At 45.0% G+C, this 20,401-nt stretch overlaps 1 protein-coding gene across 3 annotated transcripts in view; it reads left to right on the top strand.

Annotated features, from left to right (window-relative positions):
- The window catches only part of LOC134339433 (microtubule-associated serine/threonine-protein kinase 1-like), a 347,798-nt gene extending 328,681 nt beyond the window's left edge, over positions 1–19,117 (top strand). For all 3 annotated transcript variants that reach the window (XM_063035933.1, XM_063035932.1, XM_063035931.1), the window contains one exon: positions 1,361–19,117. In XM_063035933.1, coding sequence (XP_062892003.1) covers positions 1,361–3,267 — 1,907 coding nt within the window. In that variant the 3' untranslated portion in view covers positions 3,268–19,117. The remainder of the gene's footprint in view (positions 1–1,360) is intronic.
- The last annotated feature ends 1,284 nt before the right edge of the window (positions 19,118–20,401 follow it).

Here is a 20,401-nt window from a genome sequence, read left to right on the forward strand (position 1 = left end):
TGACCCATTACTAATCCGGCCCACTGCTTACTGACCCATAACTAATCCGGCCCACTGCTTACTGACCCATTACTAATCCGGCCCAATACCTACTGACCCATTACTAATCCAGCCCACTGCTTACTGACCCATTACTAATCCAGCCCAATACCTACTGACCCATTACTAATCCGGCCCACTGCTTACTGACCCATTACTAATCCAGCCCACTTCCTACTGACCCATTACTAATCCAGCCCACTGTTTACTGACCCATTACCAATCCGGCCCACTACTTACTGACCCAAACCCGTATGTTTTTTGGGAATGTGGAAACCGGAGCATCCGAAGGAAACCCATGCACTCACGGGGAAATCGTTACAAACTCCTTTCAGACCACATTGGGAATTGAACCCTGATCTTCCGGTCACTGGTACTGTAAAGTATTACACTGACCACTATAGCACCATGTTGCTGACTGCGACTTTGAGAGAGGGGCCTATGGAATTCCATCAGTTTAATAAAACCAGGAAAAGCTACAGAACCTCAGTAAGGTAAGGTAGCATCCGTAAAAACAAAAAGTCAAATAATGTTTCAGGCTGAAATGTTAATCTGTGTTGTTTCCACACATTTCCTGACCTGCAGTCTGTTTCCAGCACTTAATTCCAGATTCCCAGCATCTGCAATTCTATTGTATTTTTTTAATAATACAAAAAATGCTGGAGAAAGAACAGGTCAGGCTGCAACTGTGGAAAGAGTAAAGGGTAATGTTTTGGGTCAGCGGTGCTCCTTCAGAATTGGGAAAGGGAGTTCAGACAATGAGCCTCAGACCCGAAATATTGACAGGTTTGCTCACCGCGGATGTTACCGGACCTGTTGAGCGCTTCCAGGATGTTCCGTTTTTTATCTCACAATTTCAGCATCTGCGGTTTTGACTAGTCCTTCCCCCCCCCCCAGCCATATCAACCCTTAAAATGGGATGGCACAGTAGCGTAGTGGCTAACATAACATTTCGCAGCACCAGAAATCGGAGTTTAATTCCTGCTGCTTCTCTGTAAGGAGTTTGTACATTCTGCCTGTGACTGCTCGGGTTTCCTCCGGCAGCTCCAGTTTCCTCCCACATTCTAAACACGTTCAAGTTAGTAAGTTGTGGGTTTGCTATGTTGGCACTGGAGGTCTGGTGACACATATGTGCTGCTCCCAGTACGCAAAGCAATGCAATACAACACAGTTCACTGTACGTTCCAAAGTAAATATGACAAAATAAAGCTAATCACTTTAATATTTAAACCTAACAGCAAAATTGCAAGTTGCTTTAATCAGAAAACAAGATTATGTATCTGAGTTCATATATTGAGACTGTGTATTCTTATCTCTGCAGGAGGAGGAGGTAACTCATCTCAAAGCAGCTCTCCGGGTTCCAGTGTCCCGAATTCCCCAGCCACCCCCCACCATATCCGGCCCAGCAGCCTCCACGGTCTGTCCCCGAAGCTGCAACGCCAGTACCGGTCGGCACGCTGCAAATCGGCCGGCAACATCCCACTGTCCCCTCTGGCTCACACACCGTCGCCCACGCACCCTTCGCCCCAGCATCCCCCTTTCCCCCTGCCCTCCCACACGGTGGGCAGCTCCAACACCACCCAGACCTTTCACGTCAAGCTCCACTCGTCGCCTCCAGTGGTCCGGCCGCGTCCCAAGAGCGCCGAGCCGCCGCGCTCCCCGCTGCTGAAGAGGGTGCAGTCCGCCGAGAAGCTCTCCATGCCTCTCGGCTCCGAGAAGAAGCTGGCGATACGCAAGCACAGCCTCGAGGCTTCCCATGCAGACTTCCGGAAGGAGGGGCTGCACGCGGACATCAGCCTCCAGAGCCTGGTAGAGTCGGAGGGAGAGGTTCTGGGGTCAAAGGCCGACGGCACTGAAGTTGGAGCCTTCAGGCAGATGGCCGTGAGGAAGCTGGGGAGACAGGAGTCTCCGTTAATTGATCGAGATATATTCTCCAGCATCAGGCAAGAGAGGGGAGAAGGACTTGACCCTGTACAGGAGCTAGAAGTCAAGACGAGTGATCATGAGGAAGGGCTGAAAGAGGAAACAAGAAGGTCTTGGTCTGCAGTGCCTTCTGTCTACGGTGGGACCAACAACGTTGCAAAAGGTGTGGATGTAAGCCCAGGGAGGGATTGTACAGTCTCCCCTTCACTGAAGAGTGCCAGTCCATTGAAACCCCAGATTTCGGAGCCTCCTTCGGAAGGAACCACAGCGTCGTCCGCAAACAGAGGCCAAGACAAGGCCACACCCTGCAGTTCGCCAAGCGGAAGGAATGGGGTGCCTCCTTCCTCTGCTCCAACGGCGGGTGCAGGCAAGCACGCTGGACCTCCACAGGCCTTGCGCCCAGACACGCTGACGGCATGCTCTGAGGCGAAGGTATCTCCGGGTGCTGTGATTGCCAGCCTTAACGTTAGCATCACCCCTTCTGTCCACGTTGACACTGTCGGCAAATCTCTGGACAAAACTCCTCCCCACCAGCCCAAGAAGACGCTGTCCAGTGACCCACCCAGCAAGAGACACCAAGGAGTGCAAACCGAGCCCGTGGAATCCATCTGCTCAAGCTGGGATGGCGGATACACGCTACAGATGGACAAGGATGCCGCGTTGGAGGCCAAAGATGCATCTCCAGCAAGCGGCTCCCATCCAGGGTCCAAGGAAAAGGGGAAAACCTCTGAAGTCCCTGCTGTTCCGGACCTGGCTGCAGCTGCCGATGGTGGCAAAGGCAAGAGGAGCTCAACAATCGAGACCAAAGACACAGCTGACAAGCCGTGCGGGCCTGAGAGGAGCGAGGCCTTACCTCCAGACTGCCTCCCTCATCCGGCCAAACAGCAAGACGCTGCAGATAAAGGCGCCCCCGTCAGCTGTGACAAAGGTGCCCTGGAAGCCTCTACAGAGAGTAACGCGGTCCCCGAGGGCAAGGCCAAGAAGGCGCAGGCCTCCATCACATGCGGAGCTGGGCAAGGCTCTTTGACTGCAGGGGTGACATCCGGAGATAAGCCCAGCTTTGTCAACCACTTGGCCACAGTGGCTAAGAGTGTGCTCGGGCCAGTGAAAATGGCCATCCCCATGACACCCTCGACCGTGGAGAGATGGAAGCCGGGGGATGGCGGAAAGACACTCGCTGAACATCAGGGGAGCCCCACAACCCTCTCAGCACCGGTTCCTAAACCAGTATCCTCAGCAACAACACAGGACACAGAGTGCCCATCTCTCCTGGAAAAGAAAGCGATAAACCGTCAAAAGTTTTAGTAAGGGCTGTGAGTGAGTGTGTGCGTGTGTGTGTGTGTGTGTGTCTGTATGTATGTATGTTTTAAAAAAACACCTGCAAATGATGACTGGGCGTTTGTATAAAATCAAACACTTCCTGAGGTAAACAACACAACTGGGGGAATTTAAAAAAAACTTAAGAATCTAGGATTCTGATTTGCCAAGGTGCCCGTTCAGTTGAAAAAAAATAATACGAATATCTCAAAAGAATGTGAAAGGTTTCAAAAAAAAAATTCGTGTATCAGCATCACGTGACTGCATGTTTGTGTATAAGGTATACTGGCTAAGTGCATTACACGCTTAAACTGCTTTTACATGTCATATACTTAAATATTCTGAAGTGCTCTTGTATAAAGGGGTTAGTAATTTATTGAAGTTATGTAAATTGGCTGCAGATTAGCATTTAACCCTGACCAACGCCTCTCGATTTGAGGAAGTACCCAACAGCTTGGAATCAGCACTGCATATGTTCTTAAAGGGACCCAGTCTCCTTTTCTACGCAAAGTAGAAAGGCTAATGTGCTCGAGGCAGTTCGTACCCCTCTTTTCCAATGTAGAATTGTTGTGGAGGAGAAGGGGGTATTCATTGCCACGATGTGGGATTTTTTAGTAAGGCCAGCACTATTTGCCACCTCCTTTTATCCCTTGAACGGTGACTCATCAGGCTGATACCGAATATCCTGTAGAAGGCACGTTGCATCCACATCTACTGTCCCGGTTTAGGTCAGACTAGTGAACCAGATTGGTTTCAACAACAGCATTCGTGCATGTTACAGCTGTACTATAGCACTTCTCTGGCCTGCTTTTGATGGCTATTTCTGTTGCCCGGCATTGACTGTTAAACCGAATGTTTAATCCCAGTGTGCTCTGTTGACCGGAGGTCCACATAGTGTGATGGCAAGTAGAAAACCACAGCATGGCCGCTTTCTCTGAGGTGGGGCCGGGTCCTTGTGAAATGGCACACCACTATATAGGTGTCGAGAGAACTCCCAGACCAAGCAAGAGTTCTGATCGTACTTGTCGAGCGAAGAAAGTTCCTAGCTTGCTCCCGCTGTTGCTATGGCAGTGGCTTATTCTCCAAACAGTCATCGTGTTAACACTCAGCTTGCCTAAAACCTGCCTGGTATTAGCTGTCGATGCCTTTGAGGCAATGTTGGGGCTGCTGTCCCAATGGCTCGCAACAAAAACACGATTGCCATTTGCCAAACCACACCCTGCCACCTCAGTTTGTTTCTTTGGCCCACACTGGGGCTGTTGCCTCTCAGGCCCTGAGACATGGTTTGATCCTGACCTCAGGTGCACTTGATTCCTCCCGCTGACCGTGTGAGTGACCTCTCGGCTTCCTGGTAGTTTAAAAGATAGCCCTTTGTGTAGTTGAGTCGCAGAAGTGAAAGTTGGTGAGCATGTGAGTGAGAACATGTTGAAAGGAATTAGATGAAGGAGATTTGGCTGATGGGATTGTATTCCTAGGCCTACTGGCCACTTGCTAGTTGTAATGAGTATGCAAGATGCGAGAAACACTTGGACTACTGACAATGCCCTCAAGTTGATAGAAGGAGTAACCAACACTGCTAAAAGTCACCTGCTGAATTGTTACATTGGAAGGTGTTGAGAATAACACTCACTCGTACGACCAATTAAATCTGGGACAGTTGGATGTAGCATGGGGTGGGGGGGAGGAGAGATCACAGGTCCTGAAAGACTTCTGTACATGTTGGTTACACGTAGCTGGTTATCCCAGTCACTGGATGAGCATTGGCCTTGTGAATGAATGATGGTGTGGTGTTATACTCTCGTAGAGAAATGGACATCGATGCACTGCAGTGGTAGCCACAGCAAGTAGCAGAAGGTTTAATGGTTGAATTCTACTGTGCCTTTCCACGAGTCTAGCCAAATGCTACGATTAATTATTTTGCACTAAGTAAACTTTGAAAATGGAATTAGGTACAAAAATGTAGGTGTGAAAGGTGCAAGAGCATGGGGTAAAGAGCAGGAGATTGGAGCTAATTTGTTAGCTCTGTCAAAGAGTCAGTGTAATGAATGGGCCAAATATGGTCCTGCTGTGCTATGAGATTAATTTAGTTAAATGAAATTGTCATTACAGTGCACTTAGTTATATCCTGGCATTAGATGAAATAATAGCAATTTCTATTTGAATGTTCTCAAATTTTACTTGAATTGTCTAAGTGTTGGGGAAGAGCAGGTTTCTAGCTGAATGCAAAGTTTAATTGTGCACTGCAGATAGTGACCCTGGTGTTCCCTGTAGGATTTCCCAGCCACCACCGAGCCCTGCACCCTGCCCTTTCCCAGCTGTGTCGGAGGCTGCTGCTTCCATCCATCTTGCAGCTCATTCATACACAGCCTAACAATACAAGGCTTGGAGGAAGAGGATATTGCAGGGATATTGTGTGACAAGGCAAAACATTGGCATTACTGCTCACTACTTATTGAAGGATGAAAGATTCATTGTAAGAATCTCTCCCAGTTCTCAAATAGGGTCTCCCTACCCCCTCCTCCTCCTTCTTCCCTCCCACTTTCAAACTGGCTCTCTCCCTCAAATCTCTCCACAACTTCTCTCCTGCTCTCCTTTTCCACACTCTATATTTTTTGCACTATTTTCCTCCCTCTTTCTACTTTTCCTCTCTCCCTCTCCCAATATCCTTCAATACTCTCCTCACTTATTTAATTCTACTTTTCCTTATACACTCTTCCTTTCCAATATCCTCTTTCTCTCTTTCACATTTTCTCTTCCTTATTTTCTCTTTCATTCTCCATCCACATTCCCTGTCTCTACGTTTCCCTCTCTCTCCACCCACCGACCACTTGTCACACCCCTCCCGAGGCCCAGTGTTGATTCAATTGCCAGTTCATTATCGAGTCGCCTGATACCGTGAGTAAGGTGGTTTCCAGGGGTAGATGTCCCACTGGAATTGTCCCAGTTCCCGTCAGCATTAAGTTCAGCCGGTGGAGTCATCACCTGGCCAAACTGAAGGTCACAGCAATGAAGCCTGCCACGTTGCAGTCGTACTTTCCCAGGTTCCATCCTGACCTTGGGTGCTGTCTGCGAAGTTTATGTGCTCACCCCATGACCATGTGGGTTTCCTCTACATGTTTCCTCGAACATCCTAAAGATGTGCGTCAGGTCAACTGTCATCTGCAAAGTACCTTTTGGCATAAAGAAGTAACGAAAAGAAAAAGAGAGTTTATGGACAAGTTGAGGTAGAGTAACATAGGGTTTCAGGAGATTAGGATCAATGCAATCAATTTTCTGAGAGCCATTATGGACCTCATGGTGTGAACTGTTCATTCTGTGTCTCAGTAAGAGCCACTGTGCAACCCTAGCTGCTTGAGAGTTTCTGACAGTGGGACATCTCCAGGCACCACGCAAACCACAAGGTCTCAGGTTCATTGTCAGAGGAATACGTACCCAGGATATAAATACCATATAAATTATTTATTTTGCAGCAACAGCGCAGTATGTTACAAATACAACATACATTGCATACGCTTAAACTGAAATAAATTTACAAAAGCTTAATCGACAAATGCAAATTGATGGAAATGTAGTCCGAGGTAGTGTTGGGATTTTTCAGGTCAGTTCAGGACCCTCATGGCAGAGGGGAAGAAGGCATTGTTGAACACTGACGTGTAGGCCTTCAGCCTTCTGCACCTCCTGCCTGATGGAAGTGATGCGAAGAGAGATCAGCCCAGATGGTGGGTGTACCAAGCGATGGATGTCACCTTCCTAAGACGCCATCTCTTGTAGATGTTCGTGGTGGAGAGAGCTGTTCCCATAGTGAAACTGGCCGAGTACACCGCTCTCTGTAGCCTCTTCCACTGGAGTTGGAGGCCTTGCAGCGGAAGCACAGTAAGGCTCCCTCACAATGAGGTACGCAACGACATATGCTGACCTCAGCTGCGTTCAGTATGGCAGAGGGACTGAGATGTCCATTCCTGCACTTTGCCCTACCAGTGAACGCAATGTCAGTTTAGCCTGTTGAGCTGGCCAGCCATTAGGGAATGGGCATTTGGACCTTTAGGTGCCTATTTTGTTGCCTGTAAAACAGTCACAGCACCATCATGTTTTTAGAGTCCAGTACTGTAACAGTGTTGTTACAGCACTGCCCAGTGCTTTATTTGTTATTTTTTTTAGGGTATGGACATTTATTACCTATTTTTAGATGTTCTTAGGGAAAGCGATTGTGACTATGTTCTTGAACCAATGATGTTTCAGTGACTGAGAACAAATGCAATCAACAAAGAGTTTTTATCCAAAACAGCAAAAACAAGTGTTCTCAGCATAACAAATATTTTTCCTGGCATTCTGATTTTTGTTTTCTTATTTGTGAGTCGAAAGCAGGCATCTTAATTAGTCACCCTTTCTGGCTGAAATAGCAGCTGCAAATATGCTCTGCACTTTTTCTTTGGGACAAAGGTGTTATGTGGTTAAGTCTGGAATTATGCACTGGAATGGATGATAGATACAGTGAGGATTTGGATGAGAAGCTTGCTTCTTGCCTTGGCTGAGATGTTCAGCTGAGGGTCAGGACTGGGGGGGGGGGCTGATTTTTGGCTTCACCAGGCTGCTATCAATTTAAGAGCTTGCTGCAGATCGCAATCCCTTCTGTAAGTCCTGTCCCATTCAAAGATACTCTCGGTGGCCACTTTATTGGGGACAGATGTGGAATCCGGTGTGGTCCTCCACAGCTGTAGCCCAGCCACTTCAACATTCAACATGTTGTGCATTCAGAGATGCTCTTCTTCACACCACTGTTATTTGGCTATTTGAATTACTGTCACCTTCCCGTCAGCTTAAAACCAATCTGACCATTCTCCTCTGACCTCACACTAATACAGCATTTTCACCCACAGAACTGCTGCTCACCGCATGTCTTTATTTGTTTTTCACACCATTCTCTGTAAACTCTAAACACTGTTGTATATGAAAACCCCGGGAGACCAGCAGCTTCTGAGATACTCAAACCACCCCATCTGGCACCAATAACCTTTCCACGGTCAAAGTCACTTAGATCACATTTCTTTCCCCATTCTGAACAACAACTGAACCTCTTGACCATGTCTGCAGGCTTTTATGCATTGAGTTGCTGCCACATGATTGGCTGATTAGATATTTGCATTAACAAGCAGGTGTGCAGGTAAACCCAATAAACTGACCACTGAATGTATGACAACAGTTGTGCTTCAAGGGAGAAGCTATCGCAAAGTGGTGATAGTAAATCATCCGTTCATATTACACCCCACCAGCATTAGTTTCCCGTTAGCCTTTGTGTGTAAAGAAACAAATGAGGTGGAAAGCCGGCAGCTAGTTCAGCATCAGCTGTCCAGGTGATACACATCCTCTTGGATTTGGAGTAGAACTAATTTGTAGGTTAGCTACGCATTCTGTCCTGAAGTTAACAGCCACTAAAATGCCGTAACCAAATCCAAGTCCATTATCCTATTCGCTGCTGTGTGTGTGAGAATATCTGGAGGCAGTGGTTTGAAAGAGAGCAGTGGTCCAACAAACCTCCCACACAGTAACTGCGGTAAATACTTGTGGACACCTGTGGCCCCGTGCTCAGCCCAGCTGTGTATGGTTTTATTTTCTGTTTTTTTTTAAATTTAGAGATATAGCACAGAACAAGTCCTTCGGGCCCAGCGAAAACCACTACCCAGTATCCCACCTATTTAACCCCAGCCTAATCACAGTACAATTTACAATGACCAGTTAACCTACTAACCAGTGCATCTTTGGACTATGAGGCAACCAGGAGCACCCAGTGGAAACCCACATGGTCAAAGGGAGTACGTACAAACTCCTTACAGATAGCGGAGAGTTGAATGCCAACCTCCGATGCTCTGGGCTGTAATTGTGTCGCGCTAACTGCTACTGATTGCCCTACTGTGATCTCCTGCAAGAAGTAAAAAAAAATCACCGAAGGCCAAATGGGGAAAATAAATCTGCTAAGTTCTTCTCTGACATTAGTGATCTGCACATCTTTATCCAGGTGTGATCCAGCTGTGGTTCTTACTCTCACAGGAGGAGCTTGAGGTGGAAGCCAGAATGGAATTAAGGGAGAATGGAAGGCAGAGTGGAGTTAGAAACCTGGCCAATTCCTCTGCTGTATTATCGACTTTACACCCCTTCTCTTGCACTTTGTGTTCATGGCTATTATGGACCTTCTTATTTATTGCTGCGGTGTGGATGGTGCTGACAACACCAGCATTAATTGCCTATCCCTCAATGTAGCTGGGACATTTCAGTGAGGATTAACACTGCTGTGGTTTGAATCAACTACTGATTGACCAATCAGGCCAATAACGATGTAGCTAGCTATTTCTCCTCCTGGGTATGGAACACCGAAAATCATCACTACTGAGGCTTGTTATTTATTTAGAAATATTTCACCAACTGAACTTAAATCCCTCCACTCTCCCCAACAACAGATTTCCTTTCTCCAGATCAATGCTAAAGCCTCCTGTAACTTAAACACTATTCCCTTGCTGCAGTGTTGCAAGAGAAACTCTGTCTCATCCTAAACTTCACTCAGTATTTTTGTGGTTGTGGGCGGCAGACACTTGGGATAGGGATGGTTACACCTCCAACTGTATTACTAGTCAAAAGCAACAGAAATATTTATTTTTTAATGTGTCAGTTTGAATGCAGCAGATCACAGCCTATTGGTTGAGTGTATGAAGGACATTTCTTAATGCAAGACAAAAGTTCTCAAAATACCTTGCAGGTCAGGCAGCTTCCATGGGGTTACATTTCAGGTAACTGTACTTTCACCTGAGCTTAGGACAATGACCTGTTTAGATGCTGCCTGTCCTGTAGAGTATTTACATTATTTTCTGCTCCAAACTTAAATGGTCTTCACCATGTGTAACATGTTAAAGCTATATGTACTGGTTCCGGCAGTATTTTGAAAGATTGTTGGAGGTGCAGGTTCGCTTATGGGTTTTGGGCAAAGACTGAATGCACCACAGGGCCTTTCCAGTTTCCGTTTAGCATTCTCATGCAGTATACCGCAAGATCGTCCTCGCCATCAGTCAATGCAGTGACTTCCACTGCACCCCATGGCCCTGCTTCCCGTGTGCGAGCTCAATCCTCCACGTTGCCCAATAGTTTCGGCTGTATCATGTGCTTCATTGTGTCCCTATGCAAAGTTGAACATTAATCGCTTGATGCTCTCGTTCTAATTTCCCCACCCCCCCACCCCACTTCCCCCTTGTGTGTTATTTCATAAAGTTGCAATGATTATGCATTGAAACAAAATGTCGCTGTCTGTAATGACATTTCCTGGATGCGTTAGTGCAACATATCTGCACTGTTATACTGTAATACTGTAGGTTTGAAAAAAGGTACTGTTTCTTAAAAAAATGTGAATTATTACTATTTAATATATACAGTTGTTCAAAAGTTCTGTGAAAGATAAATTATTACTAACTTCAAACATAAGATGTTTTAAAACACATTTGTTGGCTAGAAGGTATTGAATCAGTCAGCATTGAACTGCAGCTGCCATCTACCTGCCCATCACTGTGCACAATAGACAATAATGTGAATAACACTGTCACAAGAAGCTGAGGTTTCCTTGTAAATTCAGGGTAAATATTGAACATGCCATTAAGGCGTTACTACTTACATTTGAATCTGGCTTGAATGGCTTCTTCCAGCCCTGTCGATGTTGTTGATTGCACTCTGTTGTTTTTTTTTCTGTGAGCTTGATACCATTTGCATTCAGTTCCACACACTGAACAGCATACAACACCAAAGTCCGCCCTTCAGCCCAAATGGCCCAAGATGCCCTATCCAAGTTAGTCCCATTTGCTAGCATTTATAGAGTCACAGAGTTAATAAATCATTTTTTGAAGTACATACAGGTTATTTTAATTGAATTATTATCCAGAAAAATCCTTCAGTGCACCTTTGAAATTATGGTAGAGGATCTGATCCAGATATTGATCATGATCTATTCAGTTGGACAGGAGCAACCATGAGCCACCACTGGGCACAATGCAACTATTGATACAAAAGCAACATACAACTGGTACTGAAGTCTGAGTTTAAAACAGAGAACATTGGAAATGCTTAGCAGGTCTGACAGCATCTGAGGAGAAAATATGTTAACTTTTTTCTCTTTATGGATACCACCTGATCTGCTGTGAACTAACAACTTTTCTTCTGATTCTGAAAGAGGTAAAGTTTGGGTCAGGAAGAGGAGGGATTAGCAGGCACAAAAAGTTGTTGAATTTATTATCAGGTGATTGTAAAGTGCCGAGGTTAGAAGTGTTCCTTGATGCACTGCTGAGCTTTGTGGAAGAGTGTAGGAGACTGAGGACGGAGCAGGCAGTGGGATTGAGATGAAAAGCATCGGGCCACATCTTCCGCATAAAATTCGGGGGTTCCCCTTGCAGCTGTTGGGAGGAAGTTCAGACTCCCTAGAGGGGGATGTCAGTAGATAGCTGTGGTGGAAGTAAGTTGAGCTGGGTTACAAGAGACATTTATTGACGTTGCTGGCATGAGATCAGAGTTGAGGTAAATACTCAGAAGGTCAGGGAGCATCTGAGGAAAGAGAGCCACAGAGATGGTGTTTGGATCATGCTGCACCTTCTCCAAGCCTCACATAACCCTCCTGAGGTCACCAGCATCTTCAGTGTCATGTGGACACTGCACAAACAACAACCTGCCCATATGAGCTGCGAATTAAAGATCTCCTTGATGGATCCTTATAGTTTGTGCTCTCGGTGTGTCTGAGTATCTCAGACAATAAGGGAGAAGTGAAAACTGTGCACATCCAGTCATCTCTGGGTGAAAATCTCTCTCCTCTCTTAACAGCTGATCCCTGATTTGAGGTGATGATCCTTGGCACTAGAAGCATCAACCCTGTACTGGTTTCCCGGAGGCCAGCCGCTTTAATTCTACTTCACAGTCCCATTCCATCCTGTTAGTCCATGGGCTTCTGTACAGTCACGAAGCCACTGTCAGATTGGAAGAGCAACGTCTCAGAGTCTGTCTGGGTCTGGGTAGCCTCCAACATGACAGCATGAACATTGATTTCTCTCATTTCTGGTCATTTCTCTCCCCTTCCCCCTTTTATGCTTTTTCCATTCACAATTCTGGCTCAGCTCTTACCCTCCTCTCCTCCTCACCTGCCCATCACCTTCTTCTGGTGCCCCTCCCCTCTCCTTTCCTTCCATGATCCACTGTCATCTCCTATCAGATTCGTTCTCCTTCACCCTTTACCTCTTCCATCCATCACCTTACAGCTCCTCACTTCATCTCACCTACCCACCTCAGCTATCAGCTGCCATCTCGTAATCTTCCCCCTTGTGGCTAAAGGGATCAGGGGGTATGGAGAGAAGGCGGGTACAGGGTTCTGAGTTGGATGATCAGCCATGATCGTACTGAATGGCGGTGCAGGCTCGAAGGGCCGAATGGCCTACTCCTGCACCTATTTTCTATGTCTCTATGTTTCCCCCCACCTTCCTGTTGTAGCTTCTACCCCATTTCCTTTCCAGTTCTGTTGAAGGGTTTCATCCTGAAACACCGACTGTTTGTTCCACCACATATGTGACATCTGCCGTGCTAAGTTATTGTTGCTCAAGATTTCCAGCATTTGCAGAATGACTTGAGCTTATGATAACATGTATTGATCCTGTTTGGTGATTTATCTTCCATGTGATCTTCAGGGCCTGTAGTCAAGGTTGAAAGCTGTCTGATCCTGCAGCATGGAATATTCCTATATGCACTTAGCTTTGGAACTGCTTAAAGACATAGAACAGGCTGATAGGTTTACTTTAATTTGACATAATCATCAGTAGGCATTGTAGACAGAAGGGCCTATTTCTGTGCTCAAGTCTTAACAGACACTCAATGACGCCTCCTGTAGCTAATAATATGGCCACTGAATGTTTGTTTGTGGTCTTCAACTGCTGAAGATCATCCATTTCAAAGTTTGATGTGTCGTGCGTTCAGGGATACTCTTCTGCACATTTGTCGAAACACATGGTTACTTTCAGCTTGAACTGGTCTGCCATGTTCCTCTGTTCTCTCTCAATAACAGAGTGATTTCACCCGCAGAACTGCCCGCTCACTGGAAGTTTTTGTTTGCTTTTCACACCATTCTTAGATAACAATTTCTTCCCATTCTGACCTTTGGCCTGAACAACAACTGAACCTCTTGAGCACATCTGCTTGCTTTTATACACTAAGCTGCTGCCACAGAAATTTGCATTAACAAGCAGGTGTACCTAAAAAAGTGGCCGCAGTGTGCAGAACGGGACAGCACAGGGACAGACCCTTGACCTACAAAGTGAGAATTCAACTCAAAATCACTATTGCCTGCACATGATCCATATTCCCATATTCCCTGACTATTCTGGGGAGGCACGGTAGCATAGCGGTTAGTGTCAAACTGTTACGGTGCTGGCGACCCAGGTCGAATTCCACCACTGTCTAAGGATATATTCTCCCTGTGACTGCATAGATCTCCTCTGGGTGCTCCGGTTTCCTCCCACATTCCAAAGATATACGGGTTAATAGGTTAGTTAGTCACATGGGTGTAATTGGGTGGTGTGGACTCGTTGAGCTAGAAGGGCCTGTTCCTGTGTTATATCTCTAAACCTAAATCTGAAACATTGGTGTATTTATTTTAACAGCTTCTTTCAATACCATTGTAACTGTTTCCACAACGTCCCCATTCCTGGCCCCACCACTCTCTACGTAAAAAGAACCCCACCCCACACAACTCCTTTAAACCCCCTCCCCCACCTCAATGCATATCCTTTAGTATTTAGTATTTCTACCCTGGAATAAAGATTCTGACTGTTTATCCTCTCTCTGACTCTCAGGATTGTATAATTTTTTATTAGGTTGCCCCTCAGACTCTGACACTCCAGGGCAAACAATCCAAGTTTGTCCAACCTCCTTACAGTTTATACCCTCTAATCCAGGCAGCAGCCTGCTGAGCCTCTTCTGCACCCTTTCCAATGTCTCTACGCCCTTCCTGTACTGTGACAACTCCCTGATCCATCTCTTGTGTGAATATTTTTCAAAACTGTAAATTCTTCATAGGCTGGATAACTGCTTCATCAGTTTAAAACTTGGGAGGAGAGTCTCAGGATCAGGGGGTAATTTTGATTTCAAGATTCAAGTTTATTTATCACATTCAGATCAAAAGATACCGTGGTTGGCGTTATTTGTGCTTAACAACCAACACACCGGAGAATGTGCTGGGGGCAGCCTGCAAGTGTCACGCACGTTCTGGCACCAGCATAGCATGCCTGAAGTAAGTAGTTTCTACACTCAGCAGCTTATATGTTAAGTTTTCTTCATCTGCTGACCACTTTTTGCACAGATGCACGTGGTCACGAGGTTGGAGATGGGAGCAACATGAGGCAAGGGTGTGGGTAGGGTGTTCAGCCTACATTAGGATTGGGAATACTAGCGTTCAAGAATACGGGTGGGGTCACATGCAGTCTGAAACTCACAAGTTTACGTGGAAGTAGTCATGTCTGTGGAAGGACAGAATGTGTCATTGAAGCTTTAGAGTCATTGCCATGGCCTCAGTGGGAAGCGTGTTTTTGTTGTAATTGGTAGGACGTCTGTGCCCCATTCCCCCCCGCCCAGATATTTGTATTCATTGCTGAGGATGGGAATGCAAAGTTCAAGGAATGCCCAGGAATGCTGGTGTAGTCTCGTAGAATAGTGTAACAAAAGAACAGGCCCTTCAGCCCACAGTGTCTATGCTGACCATCATGCCAATTTACACCGCACATCTGCTTGCACATGGGCCATATCCCTCAATTCATCCCCTGTTCACATGGCTATCTAATGGCTCTTAAACATTGCTATTGCATCTGCTTGCAGTGTGTTTCTGGTGCCTCTGAATAAAAGAAAGTGCCTCATTGATCTCCATGAAACTCTTCCCCTCTCGTGTTAAAACTTTGCCCTCTAATCTTTGACATTTCCCACCCTGGGAAAAATACTGATGATCTGTGCCACTCATTATTTATACACCACAGTGAGGTCATCTATTTGTCTCAGAACACCTTCACATTTCTCCAATCTTGTGAGGAACAAAGTCCTACTAATGACATTTCTTATATTCCCCACTTCACCACCATCCACCTGTTTTTTTAAACAGGTTTCACTTTTAGACTTAATTAATTTGACTCAATAAGTTAGGGATATTTAAGAAACTTAGGCATGTGGATGAAAGAGGAATGGAGGGCTATGTAAGAGGGAAGGGTTAGATTGAGTACGAAGCAGATTAAAAGGTAGGCATAATATCATGACTTGTCCTGTAATGGGGAAATTCTTGTACAGGGCCCTGGTGAGACCACACCTGGAGTATTGTGTACAGTTTTGGTCTCCAAATTTGAGGAAGGACATTGTAGCTATTGAGGGAGTGCAACATAAGTTCATGAGGTTAATTCTCAGAATGACGGGACTGTCATATGTTGAAAGGTTGGAGCAACTAGGCTTGTACACACTGGAATTTAGAAGGATAAGAGGGGATCTGATTGAAACATATAAGATTATTAAGGGATTGGACACGCTAGAGGCAGGAAACATGTTCCCAATGTTGGGGGAGTCCAGAACCAGAGGCCACAGTTTAAGAATAAGGGGTAGACCATTTAGGACGTAGTTGAGGAAAAACTTTTTCACACAGAGGGTTGTGGTTCTGTGGAATGCTCTGCCTCAGAAGGCAGTGGAGGCCAATTCTGTGGATTCTTTCAAGAAAGAGTTAGATAGAGCTCTTAAAGATAGCAGAGTCAAGGGATATGGGGAGAAGGCAGGAAAAGGGTACTGATTGTGGATGATCAGCCATGATCACAGTGAATGGCGGTGCTGGCTCGAAGGGCTGAATGGCCTACTCCTGCACCTATTGTCTATTGTTCTATGTTCTAAATTAATCTCTTTTCAAAAATTCTGATGGTTGAATGTTCATGAATATCTAGACCAACGCACTGGGTTCTCCTGCTCAATTTCACATTCAGATTTCTGGTGCTTAGCTGGTCCTTGTAATATCACTGGACCAAGACTGATCTGCTCAACCTTCTGTCTGTTGCTATAGTCAGTTAGGATGCACTCTGTCTTAACTCGATCTTGATTCTGAAGTTCTCACACTAAAACAAATTCCCCAATAAATATGGAATTTATAAATTTAAGAAGTTAAGCAGCTTTTGGAATGTTAAAGGCCATTTAAAAAAGTGAATAAAATTCAACTAAATTAGAATTAGAATCAGGTTTAATATCAGTGGCATTTACTGTGAAATTTGTTCCTTTGCAGCAGCAGTACAATGCAATATATTAAAAAGCTATAAATTACAATATGAAACATACAGTATATTTTAAAAATAAATAAATAGTGAGGTAGTTGAGTACTGAGTGCGTGTCTTCAGGTTCCTGTAATAAGAAGAGAGCACATCCTCGGTGATAGGGCTCCTTAATAATGATGTCACCTCTTTGAGGCATCACCCTTTGAAGGTGTCCTTGATGCTGGGGAGACTAGTGTCCACCTTGAAGTTTTTTCAGTTCTGTACAGTGGCCCTTCCATACCAGAAGGTGATGCAACCAGTTAGAATGCTCTCCTCGGCAACCTGTAGAAATTTGCTAGAGCCTTTGGTGACTAACCAAGGCTCTTCAAACTCCTAATGAAGTATAGCCACTAGCCTTCTTTTGCATCATCATGTTGGGTCCAGGATAGATCTTCAGAAATGACAGAAGTATGGACATTATTTACAATTATATATCAGATTGCTTCCTAAGTTAACATTCCATTTTTTGACATCATCATGACATGATTATGGTCACACCATCAGTAATGTAAGCAAACTTGCACTGTATGCTGACCAAGAATGTGTGCACACACAGCATCTTCTGCTCTCAGTGAAGTCTGAAAGCTTGCTAAGTACACTATATAACACGCACATCATTTGCTTCACTCCGTGAAGATGTTTCTTGTGGTCAAATAACTCAGCTAATAAATAACTTGTGATTGAGTTTTGAGTTTTCAATGTCACTCTTCCATGAAGACAATTTTTACAAAGTTTATATCACAAGAACCTTATGATGAGATTTCACTCATGGTGTTACTTGTAAAGGTCTTCAGGTAACAATGTTAAACATATCTGCCATTGCTAAAGATTTTGAACTTGATCTTCATGACAAAATTAAGTCTTAAAACATTTGCCTAGCAATAAGTTCAAGTTTATTGTTATAGGCATGCATACACAGGGTGTAAATTCCTTGAAAATTAAATATTTGCAGCAGCAAATTACAAGATGAGGACAAATTTGAATCAAACTTCAATAAGCAAATTATACTTGTCCAGTCCACTGTACAATGTTAGCAAAATGAATCCAACAACTGATCTGAGTGCAGAAATTATCCCATGATCATAGGACTGTGATCTCTCGGTGGAAAACATCCAAGTGTGAAGGTTGAGTGCGGGATTGAATGTGGCTTTGATATACAAATTTCTCATTAACAATTATAGAACATGGAAAAGGCATTTCATCACAATGATATGCCGACTTAAGTTAGTAATCAAATGGCCAACTGAACTAATTCCTCCTGCCTACCTAATGTCCATGTCCTTCCATTTTTCTCATATTCACATGCCTATCTAAACGTATCTTAAAAAGTCTCTAATGTATCTGCCCCAGGCAGTGCATTCCAGGCACCTACCATTCTCTGTGTAAAAAAAAAATTGCCTCTCACACCTCATTGGAAATCCCTCTCATCTCTGGTATTAGACATTTCAACCCTGGGAAAAAAGATACTCTTTGCCTACTGTACCTCTCATAATCTTATATTCTTCTATCAGATCTCCCCTCAGTCTCTGCCACTCCAGAGAAAGTATCCCAGCTTTGTCCAACCTCTCATTACAGCACATGCCCTCTAATCCAGGCAGCATCCTGGTAAACCTCTTCTGTACCCTCTCCAATCCTCAGCTTCCTTCCTCTATATCTCCCAGAACACAGGAGTCAAGGAGGAGGCATCAAAACCTATTTGCACTGCAGCAGATGCAGTACACTCAGCAAGAATCCAACCCAACCTCAAGCACGGGTCCCAAAAGTATGCAAAATCTCTGAGGTTAAAACCAGGCTGGTGAAACATTGCAAAAGGCGCAGATCACTGCAAAGCTGGTGATGGGTCAATAAGCAGCTCCACACACTGGAAGAAATCGAACCCCGGGAACAATAATCTTGCAGATGAAGGGGGAAGAAGAAATCTGCGGGGCAAACTTGCAGCAGAACCCACTCATTAATTTCCCTTCCACTCCTTTGCACGTTAACCGTTTGAATATGTTAAGAACACAGTGATGTGCAGGTGGATGCATGCTGGATGGGACGCTCTGGGGCAAACAGGGAAAATACCCGAAGTGTTTTTTTTTTGACTGTTCAGTAATTTTAGAAAAAATAGAAACAAGCATAAAAATAGAACCACAATGTTATATTAGTGGACCAGGGAAAACCTACCCTCAACAATATGTTATACAGCACGTCTCCAGTTATGATTATGGGGCTTGAAGTGATATTAAATAAACAGATCAGTATTTTATAAATGTCCAGTATGTGTTAGAGCTGATTTGTACATATTGGGTCATCTTTGCAGAATAATGTTTAAAGTAAAATAAAGCTGTCTGAAGGGCTCCTGGCTGGATACCCACGCACTGTTAAACAGTGGATATTGCAAGGCAGCTTGATGTAATATTTCTACATTTCATTTCCTTATTGCCTTAAATTTATTTTCCTCACTGCTTCTGTACTTCACTGATTGTGTGGAAAAAAAAACATTAAAATTTAATTTAAAAAATTGATCCATGTTTGTGTTGAGGTTGCATATTTTTGACACAGTTAAGGGGAGTCATAGAGTGGTACAAAGCTGGCCGGTGGGGTAGTGGCATCAGTACTGGACTTCAAGGAGAATGGTCCCGAGTTCGAATCCAGCCAGTTTCCTTGAACACTTGCCGTCCATGCTGGGTTGAGTGTCGAGCTAGTCACTCAGCCTCATAAAAAGCAGTCAAAATGCTACAGGAATGCTAAGAAAAAAATGCTGCCTGATGCACCACAAGGCGTGAAAAGGAACAACAACAGAGTCATACAGCATGGAAAGGGGCCATCAATGCTGACCAAAAATCCCATCTAAACTAGTCCCATTTACCTATATAGGTGAGCCATATCCACCTAAACTTTTTTATGCCATGGACCCCTATCATTATCCAAGGGGGTCCATGGACCCTACGTTGGGGAGCCCTACCCTAAACCTTTCCTGTCCATCTACCTGCCCAAGTACATTTTAAATATTCTCAATGTACCTGCCTTAACCACTTCTTCTAGCAGCTCAACCCACTGACTGCCCCCCTGGGTAAAGAAAAGTTGCACCTCAGGTTCCTATTAAATCTCTACCCTCTCACCTTAAACTTGTACCCTCTAGTTCTTTGTTCCCCAACTCTGGCAAAAGGATGGTGCACTTCGGCCCTACCTATGCCTCTCATGATTTTATACTCCTCTACATATCCACCCCTCATCCTCCTACGCTCTAACGAGAGAAGTTCCAACCTGCCCAACCTCCATAACTGTGTGGGTTAACATGGCGCTGCTGAAGACGAGCGCCAACTTGCTGGTGGTTAACAAAATAAGAAATACAACTAAATACTTTATTATGAATGATACTTCTGCAAAAGCTAATTATGGTAGATGATGAGGAGGTGAGCAAAGTCGAAGAGAGCGGGTGCAAGGTGAAGTCGGGCTGAGCAAGGTCGGAGTGGAGGAGCGGCAGAATAGGAGCCCGTCCACCCAAACCAAGGGCGAGGATTGATTGATCGAAATGCCAGGCCAATTCCGAAAGGCGTGGCAGCGGGGTCCAGGCCCAGAAGGTATCGATGCAACGGGGCCTGGGTCTTGGAGTAAGGAACAACCCAATGTTTGGATGATTTAAGCGGGCCAGATGGATTGAGAAGGCAGGGTGTCAGGACCAGAGGCAAACGTTGTGGCGGTTCTGCTCTCTGCTCCACGGCATCTACTCCACTCTTCGCTGCACTGAGGCCGTGGCTGTGCCCTGCTCTGGCTGTTCTGAGCTTCATGTCTAAGGACTCACTTTC

The sequence above is a fragment of the Mobula hypostoma genome, chromosome 29 (genome assembly GCF_963921235.1).
Source record: "Mobula hypostoma chromosome 29, sMobHyp1.1, whole genome shotgun sequence".
Lineage (NCBI taxonomy): Eukaryota > Metazoa > Chordata > Chondrichthyes > Myliobatiformes > Myliobatidae > Mobula > Mobula hypostoma.